Here is a 10,198-nt window from a genome sequence, read left to right as displayed (position 1 = left end):
CTCTCTCTCTCTCTCTCTCTCTCTCTCTCTCTCTCTCTCTCCTGTCTCTCTCTCCCCTGGCTGTCTGTCTCTCTCTCCTGGCTGTCTCATTTCTCTCTCCTGGCTCTCACTCCTCGCTCTCTCCTGGCTCTCGCTCTCCTCTGGCTCCCCCTCCCCCTCTCTCCCCCCTCTCTCTCTCCCCCTCTCTCTCTCTCTCTCTCTCTCTCTCTCTCTCTCTCCTGTCTCTCTCCCCTGGCTGTCTGTCTCTCTCCCCTGGCTGTCTCATTTCTCTCTCATGGCTCTCGCTCCTCGCTCTCTCCTGGCTCTCGCTCTCCTCTGGCAGTCTCTCCTCTCTCTCTCCTGGCTCTCTCCTGGCTCTCTTTCCTGACTGTCTCTCCTCACTCTGCCTCTCCTGGCTCTCGCTCCTCGCTCTCCCCCGGCAGTCTCTCCTCACTCTCTCCTGGCTCTCTCCTCGCTCTCTTTCCTGGCTGTCTCTCCTCACTCTGCCTCCCCTGGCTGTCTGTCCTCACTCTCCCCTGTATATTCTTGAAAAAAATTGCAGCTCGGTGCTATAGTGTTTGAGTTTTGCTTGAAGAAAATGTGGCAACCCTACTGTGTACAGTGCATTGTACACATAATGTTGGTTTTATTTTGTGTACAATGCTGAGTACACCTCTGGCTGCTAAATACATGAAGTTGGTTGCATTTTATTAACAGTGCTGGGTATACCTCTGGCTGGCTGGTATATACATGCTGTTGGTTGTATTTTGCGTACAGTGCTGTGTACATCTCTGGCTGGTATATACATAATGTTGGTTGCATTTTGAATACAGTGCTGGGTACACTCTGCATGTTATATACATGATGTTGGTTGTATTTTGCGTACAGTGCTGTGGGCACCTCTGGCAGGTGTATATACACACATGATGGTGTTTTGTACAGTGCTGGGTACACCTCTGGCAGGTATATACATAATGTTGGTTGTATTTTGTGTACAGTGCTGGGTGCACCTCTGACAGGTATATACACAGATGATAGGGGTTTGGGGCTGTGCACAGGGCTGGGTACACCTCTGTCAGATATACACACAGATGATAGGGGTTTGGGGATGTGTGCAGTGCTGGGTACATCTGTCACACTGCAGGAGGTGGTTCAGTGTGTGTCGGGGCGGACTCAGCGGAGGGTGAATGTACATAAAGGTGGATGATGAAAGTGTTCAGCTGCCTATCGAGTCTCCAAGTCACGTTCAGCTAGAGAGGACCCCCCTCCCCCTCCCTCCTCTATCCGTCCGCTGCTCTCACCCTCATCTATGGAGAATGGACGGTGTGGACTCTGCTTCCTCCAAATTGCTTAGCATCACCCAACGGTAACACCTTCCCCGAATGTCATGTGTGCATGCATTGTGCTGATGTGCCCTTCATTCACCTGTGTGATCATTTGTATATTCATTCTCTCTCTGTGATAAGATAGATGGTTTCCTAAGTAGGAATTATGTCACGGGTCTAGTGTATTATGAAGTCCAGTGCTATAATGAATGTAGATATATATGTTCCAGGGTCTGTGTTATCTAGAATTATAATGGACATGAATTGGTTTGGTCCAGGGTTTGTTGTATCCTCATTATAATGATGACCTTAGATAGGTTTGGTCCAGGGTTTGTTGTATCCCCCCATAATAATGTCCATAGGTAGGTTTGGTCCAGGGTTTGTTGTATCCCCATTATAATTATGTCCATAGGAAGGTTTGGTCCATGGTTTGTTGTATTTCCATTATAAAGATGACCATAGGTAGGTCTAGTCCAGGGCTTGTTGTATCCCCATTATAATGATGTCCATAGGAAGGTTTGGTCTAGGGTTTGTTGTATTTCCATTATAAAGATGACCATAGGTAGGTCTAGTCCAGGGTTTGTTGTATTTCCATTATAATGATGACCATAGGTAGGTCTAGTCCAGGGTTTGTTGTATCCCCATTATAATGCTGTCCATAGGTAGGTTTGGTCCAAGGTTTGTTGTATCCCCATTATAATGATGACCATAGGTAGGTCTGGTCCAGGGTTTGTTGTATTCCCATTATAATGAAGACCTTAGATAGGCTTGGTCCAGGGTTTGTTGCATTTCCATTATAATGTCCATATGTAGGTTTGGTCCAGGGTTTGTTGTATCCTCATTATAATGATGTCCATAGGTAGGTCTGGTCCAGCGTTTGTTGTATCCTCATTATAATGATGACCATAGGTAGGTTTGGTCCAGGATTTGTTGTATCCATTAAAATGATGACCATAGGTAGGTCTGGTCCAGCGTTTGTTGTATCCTCATTATAATGATGACCATAGGTAGGTTTGGTCTAGGGTTTGTTGTACCCCCATTATAATGATCACCGTGGGTAGGTCTGTTGCAGGGTTTGTTGTATCCCGATTATAATGATGACAATAGGTAGGTCTGGTCCAGGGTTTGTTGTATCCCCATTATAATGATGATCATATATAGGTTTGGTCCAGGGTCCATTGTATCGAGTACAAAAATTACCATGGATACGTCTGGTCCGGGACCCATTATACAGGTGAAACTCGGAAAATTAGAATATCGTGCAAAAGTTCATTTATTTCACTAATGCAACTTAGCCGTCTACCAGGAGATTTTGGAGCACTTCATGCTTTCTTCCACAGACGAGCTCTATGGGGATGCTGACTTCATTTTCCAGCAGGACTTGGCACCTGCCCACACTGCCAAAAATTTTCTGAGATTGTGGATCTGGGTTTTCATGAGCTGTAAGCCATAATCATCACAATTATGACAAATCACGGCTTGAACTATCTTGCTTTGCATGTAATGAGTCTATCTCATATATTAGTTTAACGTTTTAAGTTGCATTAGTGAAATAAATTAACTTTTGCACGATATTCTAATTTTTCGAGTTTCACCTGTATCTTGTACAATAATGAGCTTGAATAGGTCTAGTCTGGAGTTTGTTGTATTCATTATAATGCTGACAATAGATAGGTCTGGTCCAGGGTTTGTTGTATCCATTATAATGATGGCCATAGATATGTCTGGTCCAAGGTTTATTGTATCTATTATAATGATAAACTTAGATGGGTTTGGTCCAGGGCCATTGTATCCAGTACAATAATTACCATGGATAGGTCTGGTGCGGGATCTATTATATCTTGTTTAATAATGACCATGGATACACCTGGCCTGGAGTCTGTTATATCCATTTTATTAATGACCATAATTAAGTCTTGTCCCAGGTCCATTGTATCCATTATAATAATGACCATGGTGTGGTTTGTTTCGGGGAAGGAGGTATTATATCTAGTATAATAATGACCATAGATAAGTCTAGTCTAGGGTCTGTTATATCCATTATAATAATGATCATGGATAGGTCTGGTCTGTGGTTCGCTATACCTAGTGTAATAATGATCCTGTATTGGTCTGGGACCCGTTATATATCCATTATGATCAAAGATAGATCTGTTCTGGGGTCTGTTATATGCAGTATAATATAGACCATGGATGTCTGTGGTCCATGGATTGGTGTATCCATTATAAGATCATCATTAGGTCTGGTTCTAATTCCATTATATCCAGTATAATAAATTAATAATGACCATGTATAGATCTGATTTGGGACTTATTATATTCAGTTCAAGCCAGAATGATATTGACCCTGGATTAAAAAAAGACCAGGGATAGATCTTTGCTGGGGGGTGTTATATCCAGTGTAATATTGACCCTGTAGCCCTTTATATCCAGTGTAATAATGACAATGGATAAATCTGGTTAGGGGTCTGTTTTATCTGGCATAATAATACCAAGTATAGTTGTGATCTGAGGTTCAATGTATCTATAATGAGCATCAAACAGTGTGCTCTGTTATTCAGTATAATATTGTATTGACCATGGATAGAACTGTTCTGGGGTTTGTTGTATCCAGTAAAATAATAACCACTGAGAGGTCTGTTTCAGAGTCTATTGTATTCATTATAATAATAATTATGGATGGATCTGGTGCATTAATGCAGGATTTGCATCCAGAATAATAATGACATGGATAGATCAAGTCCAGGGTCCAGTATAAAAATGCGGAGCAATTGATCCAATATATTAATGGCCACAAATAGATCTGGCCCGGGGTTTCGTATATAAATGCAGGGCTCTGGATCCAATAAAATAATTAACCATGGATAAATGTGGCTCAGGGTCCAGTGTATGCAGGCAGGGCTCTGGATCTAGTATAATGACTAGTTTAATAATGGCCATTGATTGATCTGGTCAGAGGTCTAGTGTATAAAGACAGGGCACTGGATCCAGTTTTATAATTACCATGGGTAGATCTGGTCCGGGTCTGGTGTATTAAGGCAGGGCTCTGGGTCTAGTATAATAGGGTACATATAAAAACTGTTTTGGGGTTTGATGTGTGAAGGCAAGGCTTTAAATCAAGTATAATAATGACTGAATAAATCTTGTATGGGGTCCAGTGTATAAATGCAAGGCTCTGCATCCAGTAAATAAATAATCATGGATAGATCTGGTCTGGTCCAGTGTAAAAAGGAAGGATCTGGTCCGAGGTCCACTGTATCCATTATAATTATGATCTAGTTTAGTATCCAGCATATAAAGGCAGGACTCTGGATCCAGCATAGTAGTGGCCATGAATAGATCTGGTCCAGGGTCCAGTATATAAAGATAGATAGATCGATCTAGTACAGAGACTAAAGACAGAGCTCTGTATCCAGTATAATAATGGCCATTATTAGGTTTGGTCCTGGGTTTAGTGTATAAAGACAACGCTCTGGATCCAGTATAATAATGGTCATGAGTAGATCTAATACAGTGTACAAAGGCAGGGCTCTGGATCCAACTTAATAGTGGCCAAAGATAGATCTGGTCCGAGGTCTGATGTATAAAGGCAGAACCGTGAGTCTTGTGTAATAATGATCATGAATAGGTCTGGTCAGGGATCCAGTGCAAAAAAAAAATCAGGTGTCTGGATCCATTTTTATAACGCTCATGGATAGATCTGGCCCAAGGTCCAGTACATAAAGACAGGGCTCGGGATTTATATGGCTAAGTATAGATCTGATCCAGGGTCTGTTGAATAAATGGCAGGGCTCTGGATCCAGTATAATAGTGACAGTGATGATGTGGACATTGATTGATATCATAGCAACCAGGTTTTATCTTTTACCAGTTTAGAGGAATCCAGATAGTTCAAGCTGATTAGATTCTTTGTGTTACCACTCATTCATTGCACATAAGCCATTAATAAAGAAGGCTTTGGCTGTGTCATTGTGGATTTCTGCTAGAATTCGCCCGTCGTCATCCATTATCCCTTTGTCATTTAAGATCCCACTGACTGCTTCTGAGCTGTGAACTTCCAGTACATCTTCCAGTCACATTCCTAGAATGACAATGCTGCCACTTCTGTTCCATTCATCTATCACACCTGAGATGTCAAACTGCCATGAAATATTGATCACCATGTGTTCTCTGTTGTGGTGGAAACCAGTCCATTGCAATAATAGGCACTGGGACTCCCTCCTGTACTGGCTGCCTATGGAGATGCCAACCTAGGGGAACAGTTTATAGCAGGATAAGGAAGTGACATGCACTAAATTGTTTTAGGGGCATCGCTTTAAAACAAGACCTACTAACATGCTTACTGAAAGGACATATTGAACTGACATAGGAAGTTGTGCAGTTCACATAGTGAAAAAAACCAAATGCCAAGAATCACTTGCAAGATACAAGGAAAATGGTACCCATGTAATGTCCATTCAGATAAAATAACATATACTGAGAATTACACTCAGCATACAGAACAATACAAGTGGTAGTGTGCAGCAACCATACAAACCGAATAAGAACAGATACTGAAAACTACACCGAACATACAAAACACTGAAAGTGGTACTGTGCAGCATCTATACATGCAGAACAAGGACAGATATTGAGAATTACACTAATCATAGAAAACAAGAGAAGTCATTATGTTCAGCGTGTCCATACATACAGAATAAAAATAAATGTATACTGAAAATGAAATGCTACATACAGAAAAGTAAAGCGGTTGTATGTCACATAAAAAGAACAAAACTGAATCATATCCACATGTATCACAATAGACATAGTACTATGCAATGTTGTTATGTAAACCTAGTCAACCCTGTAGAAACAGTCTCTCGAACAGAAAAATAGACAGATATTGCTTTTTATACATCAACATTTCACCTGACAACTATTCCGAGAATAGGGCTACATCAGGTCTCTGATGAATGAGAGTATTCCAGGGATATTTGCAGGGAGTGAGGGGGCTAAAAACAGGGTCCCTCCCTGGATTTTAGGGTGAGCTGACATGTCTGGAGTCACTGGTGATGTTTTTTATGGTATGGATTTTTCAACATCTAATGGTTTGTATTGGGGAACTATAGGCGTAATTAAAGCTAAAACAACCAGGATAAGGATCCTTATTTTTAAAAAGGGGTCAGTTATTTTCAGTTGAGGGCAATGATATTTGAAATTTACTGTCATATGTTATTTTCAAATCCAAATCCTCTTGTAAAGCTTCACAAACTGAGTGTATTGTGTGTCATTTTAGCATAGCCGTGTGATGGTGCTGAGATTCAGATGCTTACAGGCCTGTTGGTTTGTATGGGAAATATATTGAGCGGTGACGGTTAACAATGAGCATTGAAGGATAGTAATGGATTAACATTTTATGTCTTGGTCAGCAGGATGGCGAAAGTAGAGCGCTGAGTGTAAAAGGCATTTAGTGTCCTCTGGGGGCCCCGTAACTTCTGACCTCTGCTGCATTAATAGCTGGCAGCAATGCAGTCCACTGACAGCCCTAGTTTTCGATATTGGATAGCTGTGATGCTCCCGTTCTCTGTGGGTTTCCTGTGGGAAATGCTTTATCTACTAGGAGCTTCCATGACACCTTTTCCAGCAATCAGTGAAGCATTCTAGGAAAATTCCCATGATGCACTGCTAGAAATAGCTTGACGTTCAGAGCAGTAAGCTTCATGTACTTGTCTTTTATGTTGATTATGAAGTTCACTACTGTAGATATCACTGCAGAGTCAGCATACATGGCTGCCAGCAAAAAGTTCTACTTCAGAAATTGTCTCCTGTTTTCACTGTTATAATGGATATTTGTAAAATAAATTAGGGCTTTGGAAATTAACGATTAATTTCTCGATTATTCGTTAAACTTTTTGATCGATTTAAAATTATTTTGATCGCTAATGAAGACACTCACCTCTCCGCCGGCTTCCGGGAGTCCCGTCGGAGATCCAACTTCATAGGCCTATACACATACAGCACAGCAATGAAGTAATAAAATGAACTAGGATCACACTAATCCAGCACGTTATTAATCTCACGTGCCCCACTCAATATGGGGGCCGCTTGAGTGGGGCAACTCAGAATAATAACGTGCTGGATTAGTGTGATCCTAGTTCATTTTATTACTTCATTGCTGTGCTGTATGTGTATAGGCCGATGCCTTGGCTGGCGCTCGTGCAGAACAAGTTTCTTGGGCAAACTCACCGGCCCAAGTGGCTCTGTCGCCTAACGACGGGAAGGGGGAGGAGCCCGGTGACGTCACGGACATCGACATCACGGACTCTCCCCCCCTTCCCTGCGTTAGCCGACGGAGCCACTTGGGGAAGGGGGGAGGAGTCCGGTGACGTCACCGGATCTCCGATGGAAGACCCGGAAGTTCAGCTTTAATTCGGTATATGTGGAAGAATATAATAAAGGACTTGTCTGTCACTATTCCCCCTCACCATGTTATACCTGACAGGTCACACCAGTAAAAACATGATGTAAAGAAAGTTTTTGCTGTTTGGCTCATTGCTACCTGCACTGTCAATCAGAGTAATGTAATGGTGTAACACTGATCCTTTTGAAGGAGGTTTGTGGTGGAAAACGTCTAAACAGCTACTCCATCAGAGATCCGGTGACGTCACAGACATCGACGTCACCGGACTCCTCCCCCTTCCCCAAGTGGCTCCATCGGCTAACGAAGGGAAGTAGAGGAGTCCGGTGATGTCACGAACATCGACGTCACCGGACTCCTCCCCCTTCCCTTCGTTAGCTGACGGAGCCACTTGGGGAAGTGGGAGGAGTCCGGTGACGTCACCATATCTCCGACGGAAGACGGCGGAGAGGTGAGTACCGATCAAAAGAATTTTGATCGATCAAAAAAATTAACGATTAATCGAGGAATTAATTGTTAATTTCCGCAGCCCTACTAAATTTCCATCCTGTAATTGTCTGCATGACATCTTCTTCTTTTTAGGGCCCATAATTAGTTAATAATCCCAAGGGAATAGCGAGCTACAAAATGTTCTCTGTGATAACACTCTCTTTATTTTATTCCTCTGAAGGACATTCTCACAGGAATTTGAGTAGAATAATGATGATAAAACAAACAAAAAAAATCTATAAGGGCAAAGCTTCCCTCAAATGGGAACAAATGGAGTCCATACCTCTACAGCCACAAAGTGAGCATAAATGACAGAAACAAGTTGGGTAGATGTGATATAAAGGCTCCACCCTGAAGGAAGCCTCTTCATAGTTAACCTCCAGAACAGAATCACTGTATCCAACCTTATTGATATCTTGTTTACATAAGTAGAAAGATTGCCCAGCGCATCTTCATCTGATGAAATATCCAGTTATAATTGCAAAAAATTGGCCTATACACATACAGCACAGCAATGAAGTAATAAAATGAACTAGGATCACACTAATTTGCTGGATTGCAATAAGAGCCAGTGGTGGTATTAGCAGGATAAAGATGAGGAAAGGAATAGTTGTACTGAAATGCCCCCTCCTCAAATGAACTCACCTTGGCTTAGTTTCCCCACCATTTTGTTTTGCTGGGTTGTAGAGAAATACCTGGCATCCTGGGTAAGGGACAGATGTGATTCTCTCCTTCCTGCAATAATGCAAAGTACAATTTAAACTGTTGCAGTATAGTTTGCTGAAATCTGACCTATCCCCCCCGAAAGCTCAAATCAAGCTGTTAGTGGGAATGGCCATTCTGTTCACTGATGGATGGGAGGGAAATGTACTAAGGTGGGAATGAAGGATGGAGGCAAGTCAGGATGTTACCTGTACTCCATAGAGCAAGCAGAGAAAAACCCGATCATATTGAGTTCACAGTCTCAGTACAATGATAATTACAGTCTCAATACAGGCATAAGAAATACACGGTAACACTCCATTATACAATCAACATGGGGAGCCAGTAGAGGAACATGGAGCTCCAAGTCTTATACAAGGGCACGAAATTTCTGTTATGCAGGATCACTTGTAGTCAGGGGCGTATCTGCTGCGAGGCAAACAAGGCGTTTGCCAAGGGCGGCAGATTCCCAGGGAGCTGCAAAAATGCCGCCCCCAAAACATTTAGGCAGCTGGTGTACGATCAAAAGTTCCCGGGCTGCACAGAAACCGACAGCCTTGCGGGGAGGAAGCGGCGGGCGGTGGAGCAGGAGGAGACAGGAACGGAGCGGCAGGAGGCGGACATGGGGGAGGGGATGGAAGAGGCCGAGTGAAGACGGAGCGGCAGGAAGCAGTGGGCGGACACAGAGGAGATGGGGGCGGAGATCGAAGAGACGGGTGAAGACGGAGGAGGCGTGGGGCCGAAGACTGCAACAGAGGAGGCAAGGACAGAGGCGGGAAGCGTCGCCCAGGCTCCAGTCGGGGGAAGAAGCTGGGACGATTTGGCGCCGAGGCAGTGGAGGAGGCTGGGTTTCCTGTGCCAGGTAGGTGGACTGTGCTGGCAGGGCCCAGCATAGGTTTTGCACAGCCCACCAAAGAGTCGCAGGTGGGCTGTGCAATACCTTTTGGTGGGCTTTGCAGGTACTGTGGGGGACTTTTCATGATCCTTAGGGGGCTCTGCAGCCTGCAAAGCCCACCACAGAACTTGCACAGCTCCCCTGAGAATCAGCAGGGTTTCAGGGGGTCTCTGCAGGAACTGTGGGGGGCTTTGCATGATCCGTAGGGGGCTCTGCAGCCTGCAAAGCACACCACAGATCTTGCACAGCCCCCCTGAGATGCAGCACACTGCAGGGTCTCTCTGCAGGACCTGTGGAGGGCTTTGCCGTGTCTCAGGGGGTCTCTGCAGTAACTGTGGGTGGCTTTTTCATGATCCGTAGGGGGCTCTGCAGGCTGCAAAGCCCACCACAGATCTTGCACAGCCCCCC

The 10,198-nt window shown here is 43.8% G+C and overlaps 1 protein-coding gene across 2 annotated transcripts in view; it reads left to right on the top strand.

Annotated features, from left to right (window-relative positions):
• Window positions 1-10,198, top strand: part of GARNL3 (GTPase activating Rap/RanGAP domain like 3) — a 127,651-nt gene that overhangs the window by 39,132 nt on the left and 78,321 nt on the right. The window contains exon 1 of one of the 2 annotated variants that reach the window (XM_018562076.1): window positions 1,108-1,345. The exons of the other annotated variant lie outside the window; for it this stretch is intronic. Within the exon in view, the coding sequence (XP_018417578.1) occupies window positions 1,167-1,345 (179 nt within the window). The 5' untranslated portion in view covers window positions 1,108-1,166. Of the gene's footprint in view, window positions 1-1,107; window positions 1,346-10,198 lie in introns of those variants that run through there. 2 annotated transcript variants of the gene reach the window in all.

This window comes from Nanorana parkeri, unplaced genomic scaffold, assembly GCF_000935625.1.
Source record: "Nanorana parkeri isolate BGI_ZX_2015 unplaced genomic scaffold, ASM93562v1 scaffold559, whole genome shotgun sequence".
Classification (NCBI taxonomy): domain Eukaryota; kingdom Metazoa; phylum Chordata; class Amphibia; order Anura; family Dicroglossidae; genus Nanorana; species Nanorana parkeri.
The sequence above is the reverse complement of the archived record's forward strand: the minus strand, read 5'-3'. Positions and strand labels throughout refer to the sequence as shown.